Here is a 23937-nt window from a genome sequence, read left to right as displayed (position 1 = left end):
TATTCAGATTAAGCATATAAACACTTGTATGTTGGAAATAATAAATGAGCAGATGCAGCTGCTAGGATTCGGCACAACACAAGGCAGGAGATGACGAAGATGCGTGTATGGCTGTGGCGTTGGAATTCAGCAACTCTATACCGTTGTTCTAATATGCACAACACTGACATCTGAGGAGCTCACATCTCAGAGTCCATTCATCCATCACCCATGTGTTCACAGGCTTCCAACTTCAGGTAAAGTTAAGCATCTATTTTGACACTGGGGAATCCATAAACCAAATGTGCGTTTACCACGAAGGTCAGGAATGTTCATCGGTGGTTTGTAGGGTAACATAATTGATGGAGACGGAGCTAATTCACAACCACCAACAATGAGTGGGCGTGTCACTTCAAGAGGCCGGTCTGTCATGATGAGGTAATTACGTAAAAGGTTTTTAGCACACTTTTGACTTCAGGTTTGGGAGTTCAATAAAATGTGTTAACAATTTTTTTCTTAAATGCAAATCGCCTCACTTTGTTTTATTGGCGAAAACCTACAGATTTAGCTCTGGCAGCAGTGTCTTATCCATTCACTGCCACCACTTGAACTGGCTGCTGAGTGGTATGTTAACACTTGTCCAAATACTGTTTGTAGTGCATTGAGCTACTGTTAAATTGATGCACTGATTTATTGAAGCCTCACTATTTTATTTGATTCATGATGAATCCGGACTATTCCCTCTGATCAATCCTTACATACCAATCGAACCAGCTGGCTTCAGACAACACAACAATACCAGTGCACAAGTTCTCGCACCCGTATCGTACATCGAATCAGGATTTCAGCTCAAAAAGAAAACAGGAGCAATTTTTATCGATTTATCCGCTGCATCAATGCCTTTTAGAACCAATGCTTATGTTAAAACTAGCCTGAACCATCCTACAAACAACAGGAATTCTGCAGATCCTGGAAATTCAAGCAACACACATCAAAGTTGCTGGTGAATGCAGCAGGCCAGGCAGCATCTCTAGGAAGAGGTACAGTCGACGTTTCAGGCCGAGACCCTTCGTCCTGATGAAAGGTCTCAGCCTGAAACGTCGACTGTACCTCTTCCTAGAGATGCTGCTGAACCATCCGACGCCTCCTCCAGAGAACGACAGGCACCCGTTCTTTCTTCACCTCCCTGGGACGTGACACCAGTTGCATTATGCAATTCTGCAGTGGCATCCCCCAGGGTCAGCTCTGCAGTGGCGTCCCCCAGCATCAGCTCTGCAGTGGCACCCCCCAGGGTCAGCTCTGGCTCCAACCTTGTTCCAGCTGCACCTCAGTGACCTCCTCGAAACCAAATCTGCTAGATTTGGATCCACTGATAATTGGGCCATAGCCCTCCAACCGAATCATGTCAAATCCACTGAAAAAAACCTTACCCAAGATATCAACTCCCTATCCAATACTTCTCAAAGTGGTCCCTAAATATCAATGTCAACAAAACACTGACTTCCATATTTCATTTGGACAACTGGCTAACCAAACTGAAACTTAATATCAAACTAAATGACAAACATCTAACCAACAATCCACACCCAAAGTACTTTGAAAGCACGTTGGATCGAACTCTCTCATCTAAGAAGCACCTTCAAAATGTTGCAAAGAAACTAAAATCCAGAACGGCCATGACCAGGAAGATAGCAGGAACCAAATGGTGGCTAACCAGCCAGTCCTACGAACATCTAGCCTCCCTGAGTATTGCGCACCCACCTGGGAGAGAAGTGCTCACACAAACATCATCAGTACACAGCTCCACACACAAAAAATGCTGGTGAACGCTGGTGACCTCAGGAGCGCTAAGATCCACACCTGTCGAATAACTCCCAACAATGAGCAGAATAGCACCCCCAGAGATCTGCTTCAGCAAAATTCTACAAGCATATCCAACATATGCCGAACAATATTCCAGCTTGTAAACGCATGGATAATGCTCCTCTTACTTCCCAACTCAATTCCAGAAAGGCTTTCTCCAACTTGAGGAACCTTGTTTCCTTTGACAAACACATACTGAATAGCGCCAATACTGGAACACCAACACGCCCCCTGATGGAGATCTGATTGATGACCACGCCTTGCCCCTCCCAGGCTTTACTACAGATAACAGAAAAAACTAGACAGCCGCAAATAGACTCAAAAGTTGACATGCCAAAACAGCACGAACCCCAGCTTGCCCCTGTGGTGCCCCAACCCAGGATATCCTCCACCTGGTTGAAACATGCCCTCTCACCAAGATCCAAGACAGCTTTGCTGCGGTCCATCGATGCAGCCTTGAGCTGGAGGGAATGGCTTGACAAAAACCAATTCAAAGTGCGAAGAGAAGAACAACTGCCATGCGAAACGACGACAATATTTTAGTTCAAATATAAAAATCGCTGAAAAATACCCAGAAGAGAATAGATCTAGAAGAACAGGAAAAAGATAACAGAAGGTATAAAAACATGATTTCATACCCTCAACCAACCAAGCAGCCGTTAAACACAAGAGATTGGGCAGATGCTACATGGGTTAGGCAACCATTAAACATATTCCAAGTTACAGAGGGTCCTTGAATTGACCTGCATAACCCCAGTCCTCCCTCAGAAACAGAAAGCTACTGTATACTTCTTGCATTACCATGTGCATTGTTGTTTTGATGCTATAGCAAGCCGAGCCATAACTGAGCATATGGCAATAAACTCCACTTGACTTGAGTGCACATGGAATTACCAAACGACAGAAACTAATAGGACCAGAGGATTCAGCTCATTGTCCCGCTGCTGGCCCGCATTGGAGCAGTACAAACTAATCCTTCAAATCTCTCCAGCACTTGTGAAATCTTGTTGCAAATTTGACTGCAATTAACAATTAATTTCCCCACATTTGAAGACGAATACTGACAATTAAATTCTATTGTGGAATTCTTTCCTTCCTTCATCGTGACATGAAAATAACTTGTGGTTACCATCTAGTAAGGAAGAATACAATTATCACTTGAGGTAGCAATGCTGGCCTCTTTTACTGATATCGCCCAGGAAAGACTGATTCAAGAGGCTTGCATCTGAATTCCTAAAGAACTAAAAGGAAAATAAGAAACAGTGCAATGATAAATTTCGAATTGTTTCTTAAACAAATTCTCTCTCCACTAATGCAATACCACCTGACTGCCACTGGAGAGCAAGCAAATATAACCAAGGTGTCTTAGAACAGGCGATAGGGTGGTAGACTATCTTTGATTTAGCTTTGTAGTCGATCACTTACACCAAACTCCTCACTGTTCACATTGTTCAATTTTATTTTTAAGAAAAATATATCCATTGTAAATGCTCACAATAGATGATCAGATGCAAAGTTTCAGGCTTGGATGAATAACAACCCCTTGTTTATTTTGGGTTTTAATTTTCAGCAAACAAGTCATGATAGTACAATATAAAAGTACAGGTTATAGAGCCCTAAAACTAAACATGGATGAAGTTAACTCCATTTGTTTAATTATTACAATGCAAAATTTATGCATGAACTTCAAAGAAGGATCACTGAATAAAATAAAGTGTTCTGGAAAGTAATTTTAATTATTTCTTAGAGCTTAAAATTTATAGTTACAGCAAAAAAGAAATGTTATCATCACAAACAAGAGAAAATCTGCAGACGCTAGAAATCCGAGCAATACACACAAAATACTGGAGGAACTCAGCAAGCCAGGCAGTATCTATGGAAAAAAGTACAGTCGATGATTCAGTCCGAGACCCTTCGGCAGGACTCATGTTATTATCAGTTTGTTATGATTGCTGCCAATCTCCCATCATAGATCAATGGCAGGGCACTTGGCTTATCTGCGTCTCTACCATTTTTGGGAGATTTTTGACTCCCCTCTCCACAGAAGGTAAACTATATGTTCGAGAAACTACACCTCACTACAAAACAGAAATCTGATGAAATATCATCCAGAGATTCACAATGGGATCCATGCCAAGTCTGGTGGGCTTCGTAGTTAAATTAAGTTGCAATGGACACCAAACTATATAGGGCACCAGCAAGTGACAGAATTAAAAGAGAAATGCTTTACGTAAAAATTATTCTTCCAGAGATAAATTGCTGAGGATGATAACTTGAGTTGAAAGTTCCAGTAACAACATAAACTTTCACAAAAGTTGTGAGAAAATGCTGCACAGCACAACTCAATAATTTAACATTATCCATTGCCGGGGAGGGAAGCTCACAGTGTTATGACTGGTAATTTAGGGAATAGTCCTTCTTTCAGAGCCAATACACTGCATTTTGTGACAGCAGAACAGTCATCTCCATTATCCTCCACAATGGAGTGCAGGTATGGTAAAAGGATCAGAGGTCGCTGACTGCACATTACAGAAATTGCTGGATAATGGAGAATTCGCAAAATGTTCATCCTACTCCTGGCATGCAAATCAAGTAAAAATGCAAATTAATATAATTTGATCCTTTTTAAACTTCGCAATTTGTTGATGTTCAGTCGAAAGATACTGACATTAGAATCACAATGTAAAAAATGTCTTACACTAACTCCAGTTAAGTAAAGAGTGAATAATTAATTTGGAATAATCAGCATGCAGGTACTGCAAGTGAAGTAAGTTTCTTCCTAAAAAAAAACATAAATGAACAATGGCAACAAAGTTCAAATCTTTTTTTAATACAGTTAGTGATTTGATTTACCATTCAAAAAGATCAGCAGCACAAGAACTGTATCACAATAGTCACTTTCCTGTCTGCTATACAAAATACTGGAAATATAGAGCAAGTCAGGCCACATGTGGTAAGAGAAACAGGGTTAACATTTTAGGTCTAAGACCACTTATTGGAACAGGAAAGGAGACAAAAGCTTGTTAAACTACAGGGAGGGTGAGATAAACACAAAATACTCTGCAAATGCTGGGGTCAAAGCAACACTCACAACACGCTGGAGGAACTCAGCAGGTTGGGCAGCATTCATGGAAACAATCAGTAATGATTTGGGCCGGAACCCTTGGCAGAGGCCCTATGAAGAAGTTGGGGAGAGGGTGGGAAGGAAAAAGTTCTATTCAAAAGGTTCAAAGAAACATCGAAACAAACCTGATGCATTTTGGAAACAAGTCTTGTGGACTGATGAAGTTAAAATAGAACTTTTTGGCCTCAATGGGCAAAGGTATGCTTGGAGACAAAAGGGTGCATAATTTCATGAAAAGAACTCCTCTCCAACTGTTAAACACGGGGGTGGATCGATCATGCTTTGGCCTTGTGTTGCAGCCAGTGACACAGGGAACATTTACTGGTAGAGGGAAGAATGAATTCCATTAAATACCAGCAAATTTTGGAAGCAAACATCACACCGTCTGTAAAAAAGCCAAAGATGAAAAGAGGATGGCTTCTACAACAGGGAAATGAACATAAACACACCTCAAAATCCACAATGGACTACCTCAACAGGTGCAAGCTGAAGGTTTTGCCATGGCCCTCACAGTCTCCTGACCTAAACATCATCGAGAATCTGTAGATAAACCTCAAAACAGTGGTGCATGCAAGACAGTCCAAGAATCTCACAGAATTAGAAGCCTTTTGCAAGGAAAAATGGGTGAAAATCCCCCAAACAAGAATTGAAAGACTCTTAGCTGGCTGCAAAAAGTGTTTACAATCTGTGATACTTGCCAACGGGGGTGTTGCTAAGTACTGCCATGCAGGGTGCCCAAACTTTTGCTTCGGGCTCTTTTCCTTTTTTGTTATTTTGTAAAAGTTGGAAATAAAAAAGTTTTCTTGCTTAAAATATTAAAGAAATGAGTCATCTTTAACTTTATGCCTTTTGGAAATCAGTTCATCTTTTACTCGCTTAGCTATTCACAGTAACAGAAATATTGACCAGGGGTGCCCAAACTTTTGCATGCCACTGTCTATGTCACCATATACAACCCTGAGATTCATTTCCACAGCCACCTGAATTTTATCCAATCAGGGACATCCCTCTGGTCTCTCCTCCCTGCACCTTAACAAAGCTATTTTGTCTTCTTCTCATTTCTGACAAATGGTCTTCAACTGCTGCTTTAAGGGTTTGGCGTTTCCAACATCTACATCATGTGAGGCTACTGTAGTTCTTTTTGGAATGTCTGGAAATAAATCTCTAAATTTCAAAATTAACTACTTAATAATATCCCTCTTTGAAGTGTAACACTAATTTTGCAGAATTAACATCCAAATGTGGTTGCTAAAACGTGCAAGTCTGCACGACATAATGCAAATTTCAGAAACATTATAAAGCACTGTTTTCAGTAACTACAAGCAGAGAACTACAGTTTCTGTGCAAACAAACCAGACAAAGCGTGAAATAAAATGGCAAACTAATGCACAGACAGCAAAGAACAAAATTTAATTTAAAATCATTCCCACAGACGTTCCCTCGTGGTTTATTGTCCATAGAGTCAATCAGCCAGTGTGGTGGACTCCAAATGCAATTAAATCAGCCAAAAGATGGGAAAACCTGCATCAGTGCTTCTGCAATAATATTCCATGTTAACTACGAAAAATGCCTCTCATGGATCACCAGTGCACGATTAAGAATCACAATCTTCAACAACTCTACCAGTAACAAGAGAAAGTCTGCAGATGCTTTACCAGTGACAGTCTCTTACTTTTTAAACCAACCTCTGATGTGGAATTTGGTCAAAAGCTTTAATTGTAGAGTCAATGTAGACTACATCAACCACAATATCCTCACCCAATAAAATTACCTTACCTACTCAAAAAAAATCTAATCAAACTTAAATGGGAAAGAATCAGTACCTGAACCAGCTCTTAATCCAAGGCAATTAAAGACAATACATGCCCTCTGTTCTCTTTTCTTGGGGGTACAACAAAAACCAAGACACCAGAACTTTCAGCTGAAAAGTTCATCATCCAATTTCAAACACCGAAAACAATGCCGAAGAGAAAGATTCTAGGATATTCTGCTGTACCACATTAGGTCAGCTATAAGGTATACTTTTTATACTTAAAGTGTGACTCCTCACCAAAATAATGTACTGCACAAAACTGATGATTTAGCTGAACTGGTCCATGCTGATGTTGGTACATCGTGTGAACATTCAAAGCCCTGGAGTACTAGGAATCTTTTTCTGAATGTTGGGAAATGGTAATGGCATGGAATCCACAACAACGCACTGCGGGCAGTTTACAAAACTTCTAAATATATTTCTTCTCAACTAACCTCACTGCAACCTGCAGCCTGTAATTTCCCTTATGTAAAGTACTTTTTAACAGTCTTAACAAACTAAAGGACTCATTGAATTCAACTCTCAAGAATGCAAATTCAGAAACAGTTATTACCCCTCAATCATAAGGCTCATAAACTAGAGGGAATAACTTCACTCTCCCCATCAATAAACTGTTCCTACAACCTATAGACTGACTTTCAAGGACTCTACAACTCATTTTGTCAATATTTATTACTTGCTTGTTTGTTTGTTTGTTTGTTTATTTTGTTTTTTCTCATTTTGTATTTGCATTGTTACAGATCAGCAGCAACTGTGACTCCCAACAAAACAACTACGCAACAAACTATGGCTTCCCATTTATACCAGTTGGAACATGCCATCACGTGACATCACATCACCCCGCTATCATGAGACAATTACATCATAACCATCAGGAGATAATTACATCATGCCCATCAGGAGACAATTACATCATGCCCATCAGGAGATAATTACATCATGCTCACGAGACAGGTAACACCTCCAAAGATAATTTTGGTCTATCAAGAGCAAAATTTCAACTACAATTTTCAAAATACACAAATGCATAAAATTTACAAAATGAACCATACACATAGTTATCATACAGTGCTAATATAACATATGGCAGGAGTGTATACAAATATCAAAATTCCACTCCAAAAAAAAAACACATTGCAAATTCAACAACTGGACAGACATATAGTATTTACATTATCTTTGCCTTTAATGTGAGTTATTAAGAGATCATATTCTTGTAATATCAAACTCCAATTTAACAACCTTCTATTTTTACGTTTCAGCTTACTCAAAAATACCAATGGGTTATGATCAGAGTAAACCACGAGAGGTTTCTGAGTTGCGCCAACATACACATCAAAATGTTGCAGAGCTAAAATTAGGGATAATAATTCCTTTTCTATGGTTGAATAATTTCTTTGATGCCCATTAAATTTCTTGGAAAAGTAAGACACAGGATGGTCAACATCATCATAATTATCCCTTTGTAGTAACACAGCTACTGCAGCCTTGTCACTAGCATCCACAGCAAGGGAAAATAGCTTTTCAAAGTCAGGTGACCTGAGCACAGGGTGGTAACATAGGATAGCTTTCAATTTATCAAATGCTTCCTGACAAGTATCTTTCCAAATAAACTTTTCACCTTTCTTCAGGAGTGTTAGTCAATGGAAGGGCAATCTCAGCAAAGTTCTTAAAGAACTTACGGAAATATCCTACCATTCCCAAGAATCTTCTCAGAGCTTTTTTACGAGTTGGAGTGGGAAGCTCCAAAATTGCCTGAACAGGAGCCAGCCTGCTTTGACCCACAAACATAACCAAGATAGGTCACAGTGGCATGGCCAAATTCACCTTTAGGCAAGTTTAACAGTTAGGTTGGCTTGTGAAAGCCTTTCAAACAGCTTTTCCACTGCAGATACATGTGCTTCCCAAGTGTCATTCCCTGTGACCAAATCATCAATATAGGCATCTGTATGTTTTAACCCTCAAATTGCAGAATTAATCATTCACTGGAATGTTCCTGGAGCATTCTTCATTCCAAATGGCAGAACATTGTATTCATATAACGCAGATGGAGTTACAAAGACAGAAATTTCTCTACCTTTATCCGTCAATGAAACACACCAATACCCTTTTAAAAGATCAATCTTTGTAAGAAACTTAGCTTTCCCAACCTTGTCCACACAATCATCTACCCTAGGGATTGGATATGCATCGGTTTTTATTATAGCATTCACCTTCTGTAATCCGTACAAAACCCAATATTACTGTCTGGTTTAGGCACCATGACACCAGGTGAACTCCAATCCAAAGTAGAAGGTCTAATAATATCATTTTCTAACATATACTTAATTTCTTATTCGGCTAGTGTACATTTTTCCACATTCATTCGTATGGTTGCTGCTTCATGGGATTGAATTTTCCAACATCTACATCATGTAAGGCTACTGTGGTTCTTTTTGGAATGTCTGGAAATAAATCCCTAAATTTCATAATTCACTGCTTCACTTGCTGCCGCTGCTGAGGCTGTAGATGAGCCAATTTCTCGTCAATATTTTCCAAAATTATTGAATTTGGTAGTCTGGCGGAAATAATGTTCGGTTTAAGATAAGCCTCAGATGGATCAGCTACCAAATTCCCAGGGAGATCAGACTCATTATTATTGACAGCGGTCATAGTGGCAGACTGTTTTTCATAATATGGTTTTATCATGTTTACATGAAAAGCTGTGTTGGCCTTTGTCAATCTGGTGTTTTTACCACACTATTAACTTTAGATATAATCTCGTAATGTCCATGAAATTTAGCTTGTAAAGGGTTGGTTTGCACAGGGAAAAGAACCAACACCTTATCTCCGAGCTTAAATGTCCTCATTCTAGCTTCTTTGTCAGACCAAGTTTTCATTCTTTCCTGAGCAGATTTTAAAATTTCCCTTGCTAAACTGCAAGTTTTTTGCAATCTCTCCTTAAATTTTAAGACATAATCCAACAAATTAGTATATACTTCTTTGTTAATCCACTGTTCTTTTAACAATGCCAAAGATCCTCTGACTCTGTGCCCAAACACAAGTTCAAAGGGGCTAAAGCCTAAGGACTCCTGCACTGACTCCCTTACTGCAAACAGAAGCAAATGAACTCCCTTCATCCCAATCCTTCTCATTTTCGACACAGAACATCCTAATCATGGTTTTGAGGATAGAATGGAACCTTTCTAAGGCCCCCTGTGATTCTGAATGGTATGCAGACAATGTAATCTGTTTGGCTCCTAGTTTATAAACTACCTGTTGGAATAATCCAGACATAAAATTACTTCCCTGATCAGACTGAATTTCTTTAGGTAACCCAAATAAAGTAAACAATTTTATGAGAGCATTCGTCACAGTTTTGGCTTTTATATTCCTGAGAGGTATTGCTTCTGGAAACCTAGATGCTGTACACATGATGGTCAGCAAATACTGATGGCCAGTTTTAGTTTTTGGCAATGGGCCAACACAATCTACAATAACTTTAGAAAACGGTTCACCAAATGCAGGAATAGGTTGCAATGGGGGCACTGGGGTAACTTGATTAGCTTTTCCCACAACCTGACAAATGTGACAAGTTCGGCAAAATGTCGCCAAATCTTTCCTCAAACCAGGCCAGAAGAAGTGTTTCGTAACTTTGTTCAGTTTTCTTCACACCTAGATGGCCACCTAAGGGCATACTATGAGCCAAAGTTAAAATCACATTCCTAAAGACCTTAGGATCGACTACCTGGTGAACAACTGCCTAATCCTCATTTGCAGGAATCTCAGGTGGTCTCCACTTTCTCATTAACACTCCACTCTTGGAATAAAACCCTCCTGGCAACTTCTCAATCTCATTATCTGGGAGACCGTTCTCTCTCAAGGTGGCAATCTCAGGATCTCTGCTCTGCTCCGCTATAATCTCCTTCCTAGACAAAGGCAAGTGTTTATGGTCAGACTCACTTCAAGCATCTTGATCAAACAAGGAAGGTTGGGAAAGTTCCTGACAAGTTATCAAAATCTGAATCCCAATTTGAGCTGTCAAGGGTAGTAGACCCATGCTGCACAGAACTATCTGCCTTGGCAGACTTTTTGCCCATAGCTCGGGTTACTGCACAGGAGGGATACATGTTAGAATCCATCTTTTGGATCATCAGTGATTGGCTTAGTTGTCAGCTGCACTACAGGAACAACTTTTCCACCTGCTAGGTCATTCCCTAACAATAAGGAGACACCCTCCACCGGTAAACTGGGTCGTAGTCAGATTTTAACAGATCCTGAAACTACCCCTGACCGTAAAGCTACCTGGTGCAGAGGTACAGGCGTAAGGTTGCCCTCAATACCTCATATAAGATTTACTTCAGCAGTGTCAGTCCCATCACTAAACTCTAGAACACTAACATGAGTGACTGAGAAGCCCCAGTATCCCGAAGAATTTTTATTGGTACTTGAGTGGACCCTTCATTCATGGAAACAAATCCCTCTGACATAAAAGGATCGAATCCCTTCAGACCTTGACAGAGCTTCCTTTGAATGTCCCAAACCTTGCGGGTTCATGGGTGTTTCAAAGTGTTGCACACAAGCATCTGGATCTGTCTCCTTTTTCTTCTTCTTCAGACGGAAACAATTAGCCATAACATGACCAGGTTTCCTACAATAGTGACAAATAGGACCAAAATATTTTTCCTTCACTTGCTTCCCTTCATCCTTACCTTTATCACTAGCTTCCGATTTAGTTTCTGGTTTACCCTGACCATCCACGCTACTCTTTTGGAAAGTTTTACTCGGAGTAAACTTACTCTTATGGGTTAGAGCATACTTATCTGCTTATTTTGCAGACTCTGGCAACATGGCAGGGCCCTTCTCATCCAAATATGCCTTTATGCCATCAGGGACACACCTTTTAAATTCCTCGATTAAAATCAACTCTTTCAAGTTGTCATACTCTCCATTCACATTTTTAGAGGTGCACCAGCGCTCAAAACACAGATTTGTCATAGTCAAATTCCACATAAGTCTGGTTCACAGATTTCTTCAGACTCCAAAATCTCTGTCTATAAACTTCCGGAACCAATTCATAAGCTTTAAATATAACCTGCTTCATAGTATCATAATCAGCTGCCTGTTTACTAGTTAAGGCCATAAAAATCTGTTGTGCTTTACCTTTATATAATGTTTTGTAAAAGGACAAGCCAGCCCTCTTTCGGCCAATTTGAACTCTGAGCAATTTTTTCAAAATGCTGGAAGCATTTATCAACCTCTGCCTCATTAAATGGAGGAACCAATTTAACTTCCTGACCAGCAATAAACGGTACAACCGGATACCCAGAACCAGCTTGCTTCTCGAGCCTTAATCTCTCCATTGCTAGCTTAAATTCTCTGTCTTTATCTCTTTCCCATTCCACTATCTCCACTTTAAATCTCTCTAACATCATTTTTTTCATTTGCAGCTGCATCTCAAGTTTACTTACTGGAAACTTCTCTAACACTTCCTCATCAAACACTTTTGCAACAATATAGTGGTCAGCTATTTTCCTCTGAATCACTGACTTTGTCATAGCCAACATTATCCTAGTAAGCTCCAGCTCTTCAGCAATTTCCAGTACCCCACCCTTTTTGGCTTTCGCTAATACCTCACGGGTTGGTAATGTCAGAAAAGCACCAATATCCATTGCTGCTGATTACTACACACAAACCAACCAAAAAAAAGGAACCAATTATTTCCCCTTTTCCAATCAGATTGATAATTAAACAACCATTTAAGCTCTAAATTTGTTCAAATCTGGACGAGCCCCCAATTTTTGTTACGGATCAGCAGCAATAGATATTGAGTCAGGTTTTTATAAGTAAACAATGAAATTTATTAACCTCTACTCAAAAGCATAGAAAAGTATACAAACGACTAACGTAAACGGAAGTTAACAGTGTTATGCATCTTTAGTTATCAAGCAGTCGAACTTAAAGACAATTCTTAACAGATCTTACTTAAGCACAGTCTTAAGGTGGTAGTTTAATAAGTCCATATGATACATTAAGTAAATGAGAGGAGAGACTTCTCGAACCAGCGAGCGATTCCTGAAGCATAGGTGAAACTGCAGATTCAGATTCCAGCCGAGAAATGCCTTATCCGAAGAGATCATGAAGAGAAAGATTTCTCAAAGTGACCTTTCACCGGAGGTGGTCACCACACACCCGAGACCATGCAGGTGTTACCCAAAAGTGTGTGCCACAATTTACATCAACCTCTTCAAGATACACAGAACGCCGTTGATTTCAACCCAATTCTTTGGGTTCGCACGAAGCTGGTAATTCATTCTCTCTCTCCTTCTGCGATTGCATAACCACCGACTGTGACTCCCAACAAAACAACCACGCAACAGACTACGGCTTCCCATTTATACCGGTTGGCACATGCCATCACGTGACATCACATCACCTCGCTATCATGAGACAATTACATCATGCCCGTCAGAAGATAATTACATCATGCTCACGAGACAGGTAACAGCATTTTGTTGTCTTTCGCCAATTGGATATTATCTGTCCTGTTGGGGATGGTCTTCCATTGATTCTATTGTGTTTCTTATATTTACTGCAAATGCCCACAAGGAAATGAATCTCAGGGGTGTATGAAGAGACACGTGTGCTTTGGTAATAAGATTACTTTGAACTTTATGAACTTTGTACATTCCTTCTCACCTAACACAATCAAGTATTCTAGGTTCTGAGAGAGCCAGATTCACAATAAATCTCATTACACTCCACTTGATGGTGTACTTCAGCAAGCTGACAACAGTCTTCCTGAAGAACTAATGTGATATTTGCTTTCCATTTCCTACAATAATCATTATGACTCTTACACTGGTCATTCTTGCCAAATTAGGAAGAACTACTACAGCACAAAGGAGTCCATTCTAACTCTGCGTGGAGCAATCCCATCAGTTGCCTGCTCCTTCTGCAAGGAGCTGCAAATTATTTTCTCTCAAGTGACTCTCCAATTCCCTTTCATTCAGTTTTCATCCAGCCACCCCTTGCAGGCAAACAATTCCAAGTTATAAATACTCCTTAGAGTAAACATTTTCAATTTTCACCCCCCCCCCCCCCAAGACACCACTGGTTCTTTTACCCTTGAAACCAAGAGGATGGGAAATTCTGAAGTTAGAGGCAAAAGTCTGACAGCCCAGGGCCAAGGACTAAAGACCTGAAGGCAAACTTTCCTGGGGTTGGAGGCCTGCCTGTCTGCATGATTAAGTGAATGGGCGGGAAGATCTGAAAGGGACTTGTTTCCTGTTGTTGTTCCTGCTGCTTGTGTTCTTTTGCTGAAAACTGTGGGCATGATAAGTGGATGACACTTGCAGGCTGTCCTAACACAACCTTGGATGTTGCCTGTTAATGCAAACAACACATTTCATTGTATACTTCAATGTAATTAATAAATAAAGCTGAATGCTGACCCTGAAACCTTCAGAAGAACAGTTTATCTGTTTGTCTAATCAGAAGCTGCCACAATTTGGACCAATTCCATGTAATCTTCAACAGCTCTTTAAAATCCCCTTAGCCTCCTTGCTCCAGAGAAAAACCCCGACTTTTTCAATTGAACTTAACAGATGGAATTCCTCATTCCTGAAATTATTCAAGAGAATCCTTTCTGCACTTCAAGGCCTCTAAATGCTACTTTGAGTGTAGAGACCAAAATATGATGCAATATACCAGTGGAAGTTGACAATGTAAACGCAGGTTTAGTATAACTTCTTGGCTTTTGTGCTCGGCATATGAATTCCAGCATTTTATTTGCTTAACAAACTATTGCCAATGTACTCTCCAACTTACACCTGCACAACCAGGACCCTCTGTTCTCGCATATCATTTGGAAGTGTCCCATTTAATCTATCATGTCTCTGATTAATCTTTACACCAAAGTCTACCACTTCACCACCTGCCTTAAATTTTATCTTCCACCTGATAATTCTTGCAGCCTATTACATTCATACACAATACTAGGGTGTACACATCCATTTTGAACAACGGCCTCCTGTCCAGAATTAATTCCAATATGCCAAGAGTCTAACAGCTTGCTACCCACACTATGCTTTTAAACATTGAGGAAGTAGACCTCTATTCTACTTCCCCATGTCTTCTGTACAAAAGAACCCGACTCACTCCTTAGCCCCAGAATACTCTGCAGTCTCTCAATGTCCTTTATTTTTGCACCAGGAAACCCACAGACTCAAACATAGAACTGCCTTTCTTTTCACATAACCGTGGATCTTCAAATTCAAGTCACTAACAACTCTGAACCTCTTCCACAGCCAGGCATGAAATGAAGATTAGTATCAGTTGGTGAAATTATAAGACAACATCCATTTAAATGGTGTAAGATGGCTGCCCCTCAAAAGGAGAAGGCGTTCTTCTCAATTAGTTATGCAGTTACATCCTACTCTGGCATCTTACCTTTTTTCCACTTGTGAGGGGATCCAAGAGTGCCCCTATTAACTGTTTGAAGAGAGGCAGAGAGAGTCATTTATCATTGATGGTTTATTTTGAAAAGAGAGAGAGACGAAGATTGACGGTTGGACTGTCACTTTAAGGCACTGGAAGTAACTTTGGATTTCTACTGAGTTGGGTTTGGAGACAGCACCGAGCAGCTTGAAAGTTGCTACGGTGACCAACAGCACATTATTGATGTTACTTTCAAGGACTTGTTGCTTGCTTGCATTTCTTTGCAGACAAAGGAAGGAGGGACTCTTTGAATGACAGGTGATGCTCAGCACGGTGAGATAAATAGGAGGTCAGATGATACAGACCTCAGACACATGATCTGGACACTGAATGAGCATTACTGTGCCCGCAGAGAAAATGGGTTTTGGAGGATCGATCAGGCGGATTGATCCAAGTGCTCTGCCAGTGAAAATTCAAAGGCAAGACTAGTGGGGAGTTGTCCATGTGTCTGACCCTGGCCTGGGTAGACAGCTCAACCACACCGAAGTACGGTCCCCTTTGTTGTTAAAGTCACAGTCAGTGACTTCTGAAGGATTTCGGAGGACGACGAGTTCACCTGAAGACTCAACTCACTCTCTCTCTCCATCGCCATTCAACTAAATACCACGAACTGAACTGAACTGAACTTTACTCAACATCGTAAGACTGTATCTTTTTACCCCTAGACTTAAAGAAGCTTGGGTTTTCATACATATTTTTCCACACTATTGATTTACTTACTTATATATATATAATTCTTGCCAACCTGTTTTGATTATCCTTCCTTCAGTTAGTCCTGACGAAGGGTCTCGGCCTGAAACGTCAACTGCGCCTCTTCCTATAGATGCTGCTTGGCCTGCTGCGTTCACCAGCAACTTTGATGTATGTTGTTTGATTTATCTTCACTTAGTTTACTGTATTGTGTAGTTATTAATATTATTAGTTATTAGCAATACTGGACTCCAAAGTGGTTTCTATTTCTGCTGGTTTCTTTATTCCTGTCACGGGGTACGTGACACACTCACCCTGGTGCCCCTCCTCATTGCCTTTCTCCCATGATCTACTCTCCTCTCCTATCAGGTTCCTTTTCCTCCAGTCCTTTGCCTTTTCCACTTATCACCTCCCAGCTTCTTCGCTTATCCCCCTTCCTGACCTACATGGCTTCATCTATCATCTTCCAGCTTGCACTCCTCCTCGTCCTGCTGTGTTTATGCAGTACAATGAAGGGCCATGTTTTTTACTTTGCCATCTTCCCCGTTACTTTCCAGTCCTGATGAAGGGCCTTGACCCAAAATGTTGGCCGTTTATTCATTTGTACAGTTGCTGCCTGACCTGCCGAGTTCCTCCATCAGTAGCAGAACCTGCTGTGTTTATGCAGTACAATGAAGGGCCATGTTGAGACATCCGTCCTCTTATTAGGCTTCAAATTCTGTCATGTTAGGAGGCTGAGATCAGAAACTCACAGACCGCTGGGTCCAGGTCAATCACTGTTTTCAATTGTAGGATTATTATTATTATTATTTCAGTCGTAGGAAAATTATGAAAGGGATAGATAAGATAGAGGCAGGAAAGTGGTTTCTACTTGTAGGTGAGACTAGAACTAGGAGACTTAGCCTCAAGATTCGGGGAAGTAGATTGAGGGCAGAGATGAGGAGGAACGGCTTTTCCCAGAGAGTGGTGAATCTGTGGAATTCTCTGCCCAATGAAACAGTGGAGGCTGCCTCGGAAAAAATATTTAAGACAAGGTTGGAGAGATTTTTGCATAGTAGGGGAATTAAGGGTTATGGGGAAAAGGCGGGTTGGTGGAGATGCATCCATGGCCAGATCAGCCATGACGGAGCAGGCTCAATGGGCCAGATGGCCTACTCCTGCTCCTATTTCTTGTGTTCTTACGTAGGAGTATCAGGAGAATGAAAATGATGTGCAGTATCTTATATTAAAGCTTATCACTCACAAGTCTTTAAGTCTGGCACTTGTACAAAATTGCTGGGTATCGTCTTAGGCAAATTCAAATTGTTTGTGCATGATTTCTCACAACATGGGTTAGTATTCACATACCAGCTATCACACAGACTTCACAAAGTTACTCTAAGTCTTCGTCTGTAGTGATGGGACCAAGACAACTGGCCAAGCTCCGCTGTTCGTACATTCACGCTCTTACAACAGTAAATGTACTCTAGGTGTTTTTCAGTACAAACACACTCTGTGACAAAACTCTCCTTATCCTGCACACCCCACCCCTTCAACTTGCCAAAAATGGTGCCAAATATATATTAAAATATCACAACAAATTTAACTAATTAGAAGGCAAGCAGTAATTGAATCTGTCCTTCATTTTACATCCAGTCTCGAACCATCTGGAGGACACTTGTGGTTAGAAATCTCAATATAGGGCTGAAACATATTTTAAACATATGAATATAAATCCATCTTGCACAGTAACTGCAGACCTCTTAAACTCTCTTAAGACTTGAATCAGCTTAGAGGATTAGAAATGTTTTGCAAGCAAGTTATTTTTGTTTCTAACTTGGCAATGCAATTTGTTTTAGATTAAAAATGATCAACATAAATTTCATTTCAAATAAGGTACAAATTAAATAACGTACTCTCAGAGTCAAACTCTAACAGAAAACTGAGAGTCTGCTTAAACTGGAACTACCTAATTTTTAGTTTTTGAATAATCAAATCCCTGCATTTTATCTAGAATACAGAATATATAGCTTTATTTTCAGGTTTTGCACTGTACAAAAAATTAGTGAGTCCACATGATTTTTAACTTAGAAGGCATAATTCCAGTGTTTAGCCTTTGAACAGCAAAGCCAAATACGTCGAGAAGGCTTTTAGACCAAATGCCCCAGGATGCCTAAGTGTAGGAAGGAAAATACTGCCAGAATTCTAATCAAATGTCAATAAATAAAGAACACACCCATCAGCAAATGCCAAACAAAGGCCTGACTGATTGTTTCAAATGCTTAACATTAAAACATCATTTGTACTTACACCGAAGTTTGTCCAAGATCTTGCCTCCGCACATTGTTGCCAATATGGCTTTAACTGAGAATACGGTCAACTTCCCATGCCCTTCACTGCAAGAGAATACCCAGTTTACAGTCACTGTCACAACATTAACTATGCACAGATTCCCTCTGAAAAGCACTCAGCTACTCATCTTGCCCCTTGTGAACATTTGTGTATGAAAATATGAGCAGAAATCAGCTATAAAGCGCTCATGCGTGCTCTGCCATTCAATAATATCCAGCTTCAGCTCCATTTCCCTGTTTTGCTTCTAAGTTTCAATTCCTCTAAACACAAAAAATGGGTCTACATCAGCCTTGTGTACTTCTAAAGATATGGTTTCCATCAAATATCTATGGAAGAGAATTAAGATTCACAAACACCTAACAGAAGAAATTTCTTCTAATTTCCATCTTCACTGGGCAAAACCTTATTCTAAAGCCTCTAATGAATGGACTTCCTGACCATCAGGAAACCAAGCATATCACACTTGTACTTAAAGTATGATCAAGTTTGGAGAATGTCTTCTCATTAAACGATCAAGGGTATGGGTCTGGGGTGGTTTGATACAAATTTAAACCTGCTCTTTTCTCCCCTCCACACTATTAGGTTTGAAGGGTCTCTTAAAATTCTAGAAAAATCAAAATGTGCCAAAGTTCATCAAGCTCCTTTGAAATTGTATGTTGACTTTGGCAAAATAATATTGGGATATATTACCTTAGTTTCATAAAGAGGCTAGAATTATTTCATGAAATAGAAGCCAAAAGGAAGAGGTGTTCAATATCAGTGGTGGGCAAGTTGTTGGAAAAGATCTTGAGAGGCAGGACTTATCAGCATTTGGAGAGACAAAACCTGATTAGGGATAGTCAGCATGGCTTTGTCAAGGGAAGGTCGTGCCTTATGGGCCTGACTGAATTCTTTGAGGAAGTAACAAAACACATTGATGAAGGCAGACCAGTGGATGTAGTGTATAGGGATTTCAGTTAGGCATTTGATAAGGTTTCCCATGCGAGGCTCATTCAGAAAGTAAGGAGGTATGGGATCCAAGGAGACCTTTCTTTGCGGATCCAGAATTGGCTTGCCCACAGAGGCAAAGGGTGATTGTCGATGGTTCGTATTCTGCATGAAGGTCGGTGACCAGTGCTGTTCTTCAGGGATCTACTCTGGGAGCCCTCCTCTTTGTGATTTTTTTTTATTATAAATGACCTGGATGAAGAAGTAGAAGGGTGGATTAGTAAATTTGCTGATGACACAAAGATTGGGGTTGTTGTGGATAGTCTGGAGGGTTGTCAGAGGTTACAGCGGGACATCAATAAGATGCAAAACTGGGCTGAGAAGTGGCAGATGAACTTCAACCCACATAAGTGTGAAGTGGTTCATTTTGGTAGGTCAAATTTGAAGACAGAATCTAATACAAATTAGACTCTTGGCAGTGTGGAGGATCTGAGAGATCTTGGGGTCTGTGTCCATAGGACACTCAAGGCTGCTGTGCAGATTGACAAGTGTTGTTAAGAAGGTATATGTTGGCATTCATCAACCATAGGATTGAGTTCAAGGGCTGTGAAGTAATGTTAGAACTAATTAAGACTTTGGTCAGACCCCACATGGAGTACTGTATTCAGTTCTGGTCACCTCACTACAAGAAGGATGTTGCCTGGATTGGAGGGCATACCTTATGAGAATAGGTTGAGTGTACTTGGCCTTTTCTCCTTGGAGCGATGGAGGATGAGAGGTGACCTGATAGAGGTGTATAAGATGATGGGGGGTATTGATCGCATGGATAGCCAGAGGCTTTTCCCAGGGCTGAAATGGTTAACACGAGGGGGCATAGTTTTAAGGTGCTTGGAAATAAGTACTGAGGGGATGTCAGGGGTAAGTTTTTCTACACAGAGAGTGGTGAGTGTGTGGAATGCACTGCCAGCGGTGACATTGGAAGTGGATACAATCAGGTCTTTTATGAACCTCTTAGGTCAGCACAACATTGTGGGCCGAAAGGCCTGTAATGTGCTGTAAATTTCTATGTTCTATCTCAAGACAGGACAGAGTAAATAAAGGAAAAGCTGGTTCAAATGGTACAAGATACAGAAACCTAAGAAAACGTGTTTGAAACTGCAGGTAAAATATCTTTACATGTTGCATTCTGAACTGCAATACAGTAACAGAAAAGGGATTCAAAACCAGCTTTCAGCAGAGAATTAAGTAGTTGCTGAAAAGAAGATTAATTTTAGGCCTTGGAGGAAAAAAAAAGTAGGTGAATGGGAGTGTCTCAATAACCTTAATGATCTTCTTCCCTGCTATATCATTCCTTGGCTCATGATGAAACTCTCCCAGCCTCATCACAACAGCTCTGAAGAACATTCCCAAGAGTAGCTTCAGAACATGGGTAAGATTTCAGGTCAGTCCAAGTGCCAACCCTGATGATACGTTCCAGTCAACATAACCAAATGAGAGAATTGTGTCCCTGACTTTAAACAACTAAAAGCTATAAGCAATATTAACTACATTACTTGGAAAGAAAGAATACTTGATTTGAACATTAAGAGGAACTGTAAAAGAAAAATTGACATTCAATGCCCTGACACTAAAAGGCATCCATTATGTGCAAGACTGGCTGAGCACTGACCTGTCATATGCTGCTATGACGAAATTGAGAAGTAAGCTGATGGACTGTTCCACACTGATTTGATGGGTGGTTGGCAGGCGTTTATTCAGCTGGTAATAGATAGATGAAATGATGGTCTCTAATCGAGATACATTAATTTCTGTGCTGTGGTCTAAGGTGTTGAGGCCATTATCCCGAAAAGCTTCAATCATGTTCCATATATCTACAAGATGGACTGTAGGCGAGAAGGAAGATGAACTGTCAAAGCAAAAACAAACATACGCACATAGCTTCACAATTCCTAAAATTATTTAGTTAGGAGAACGCATACATTTCAGATACCAACTATAACATAGCCTTTACAGCACTGCATTGCGCGTTCTTATACACTGGATTCTTCACCTCCACTCTCACAGGATCTTTGCTGCCTGTAAAGATTACTCTCAATTTGGCCCCTTTAATTCAATGAGGAAGGTAAAGAAAATCCACCAGGAGGGAGCGCTACCGGATTCTTCAGTCATATTTCCAGAACCTATGAAGTGTTACATGTCAAACCTCCTGCTGACTGTCCCCCCCCCCGCCTCAGCTGATGAATCACCATCTTCCATGAAGAACATTAGTTGAAGCAGCGAGGAAGGTGGTAGAGATGCAAAACAGTGCTGCTCTCTCTGGGATGGGCATGTCTGGAACGATATGGAAAACTGAAAAGATTGGTCGAACTTGTATGTGGGCCAAATCTCCAAACACTAGCACATCCCCAGAGAAACGAGGGAAAACTTCACAAAACTAACTGGACTTGACAAGCCTTTGTCATCTCCCAATCATTTGCCTAAATCAACATCAAATGATCTATTCGTGGTTTACTTTCACTATTTCTCTTCAAAGAAGTTTGATACAAAATGAGTACCTTGCTCAGCTATTTCAGAGATAAAACTTTTTGCTGTGGGTCTGATGCCTTTCCCAATAATTACTGAGGGTTTTCAAATTTCAGATTTTTTCGCTGTACTGAATTCAAGTTTTGAAATTGCCGAGGTAGAATCTGAACTTTCATCTTTAAACTTTGAGTCCATGCCTCATATTACTAGCACAGAAAAATAATTACTAATCATCAATGAAATTGGAAAATTTTAACCAGTAGCTTGTTTCCTATTTGAATTATTAATCAGCTTACTTCCTATGAAATTACACGGCAAAGACAAAGTATTTTCTAAGATCACTCATTTACTCTGCGCAATTGTTTTGGCAGCAGCAACATTGATATTTATATCTTACAGCATTTTTTCCAAAGGCACAAGACCGTTAAAACCTGTACACATTCTAACCCCATGTCGGACAGAGGGATGTTTAATTAATCAGATAATGCAAACACAGGATGGCACATTTTTATGGGAAGTATTTTCTCTGAAGAATACAAAAAGAAGCAATTTGCAATGACCCGTATTATCACTCTGCAACATAAATGAGACTCAATCAAATTCCTGGCCATCTCCGGGAACAAGGAAACAAACTATTTCTTTTCCTTCCATTCTCCCTATTTACCTTATTTACCTCAGTTTCTCTACACATGCTATTTGACTGGTCAAGTGAAAATTATCCAAATGACCAACCTTCAGGCAGGGGAACACTGTAGAAGTAAAGGCAGAGATGGTCTTGGGAACATTTCCTCTTTCACCCTGTTATTCTGCATTGCCTCTGTTCTTTCTGCCTTGTTCCTATTTCCTCCTCTCTTGCACTTCCTTTGGTCCTTTCACTGTAATCTCCTCTCTCTAGCCAACCATTTTCCCCTAATCTGCCCCCACTCACCTCACTTTAATACTTACTAGCATCTATTTTAAGTATTCTTGCCTCGAATTTTTAAGGCTATTGATTAAAAAGAAAACTGTTCAGACTTGAGCTCATATTCTCGGATAACTTTGGCAAAGGGATGCATCAAAAGCTATCTTTTCAATCATATATTAAGTGGAGAGTTTCATGTAATTGGTATGTTCCTACATTTAAAACATTAGAAGATTTCATAGGCAATACAAAACTTTGAGATGCCTCAAGGTCAAAATGGCACCACATGAAAAAGAGTATTATTTCTTCCTTTTCTCTAAAAGTGTTTATTGTCATTGATAGAGAAAAGAGTACAGGCGGGATCTTCATGAACTTTTAGTAGGATTGATGGGACAACTTAAATTATTTACTCGGCTTCAACCACATAGCAGGACAGTTATTCTAAAATTATCCACCTACATTCACGCCCATAATCAATACTAAAACTTATCACCAAGCTGACAAGGAATCAATATGGAATTCCCTGAAAGACTGGTTGGAATTTTAAATGCATCAATCTAAAGACAATCCTGATATATTCCACAGTACCAATAAGCAGCATGTAAAATCAATCAGGAAAAACACCTACTGAAATTATATCAGTGCCCCTGGTAGCACATATACAAATTCCTTCAGCTAAAACAATATCATTAAGACCTTCCTATCATGCAAAATCTTCACATTACTTGGGTCACAAGATTCAGTGTTTTTCATTTTTCTTCTGTATTACACCCAGTAAAAGGTTCACAAATGGTGAAAACACAACAGAAGAACAAAAATGCACGCACACAGCCACAGGACTTACTGGGCATGTACTAAGATTTTCAAGAAGCAAACTAACTTGCACTTTCATATTCAAGTACTGGGAAGTCAAATCTCTTTCATGTTTGAATAGTCTGTGAAAGTTGAGAGTTGGGTTGAATTATTCCCAAACATAAAAAAATCTGCAGACGCTGGAAATCTAAAATGCTGGAGAAACTCAGCAGGAAGGGTCTCAGCCCAAAACATCAACTGGTTACTCTTTTGAATTGATGCTGCCTGGCCTGCTGAGTTTCTCCGGCATTTTGTGAGGGCTGAATTATTGGTGTGTCTGAAGCGATTCACACATTTTCTCTCCTAGTCTCTGGATTTCAGCAGGAGATCAATAAAGTAACAAATGTTTAAAATCTTAAGTGAAAATCCAAATTGCAATTGCACTTAAAACTTCTGGAATGTAATCAATGACAAATCACTCATCTTGGTTTGCTCCAACTCCCAGGTGAATACACA

The 23937-nt window shown here is 40.1% G+C and overlaps 1 protein-coding gene across 11 annotated transcripts in view; it reads right to left on the bottom strand.

Moving 5' to 3' along the window:
- Window positions 1-23937, bottom strand: part of LOC134339515 (dystrobrevin beta) — a 587877-nt gene that overhangs the window by 285685 nt on the left and 278255 nt on the right. For 10 of the 11 annotated variants that reach the window (XM_063036126.1, XM_063036119.1, XM_063036153.1 and 7 more), the window contains 2 exons: window positions 20875-21088; window positions 18237-18322 (listed from right to left, as the gene is read on the bottom strand). In XM_063036126.1, coding sequence (XP_062892196.1) covers window positions 18237-18322; window positions 20875-21088 — 300 coding nt within the window. Of the gene's footprint in view, window positions 1-18236; window positions 18323-20874; window positions 21112-23937 lie in introns of all 11 variants that reach the window. The other variant, XM_063036171.1, reaches the window with a different exon arrangement.

The sequence above is a fragment of the Mobula hypostoma genome, chromosome 2 (assembly GCF_963921235.1).
Source record: "Mobula hypostoma chromosome 2, sMobHyp1.1, whole genome shotgun sequence".
Taxonomy (NCBI): Eukaryota; Metazoa; Chordata; class Chondrichthyes; order Myliobatiformes; family Myliobatidae; genus Mobula; species Mobula hypostoma.
Note: the sequence above shows the minus strand (reverse complement) of the source record. Positions and strands in the feature narration are given on the sequence as shown.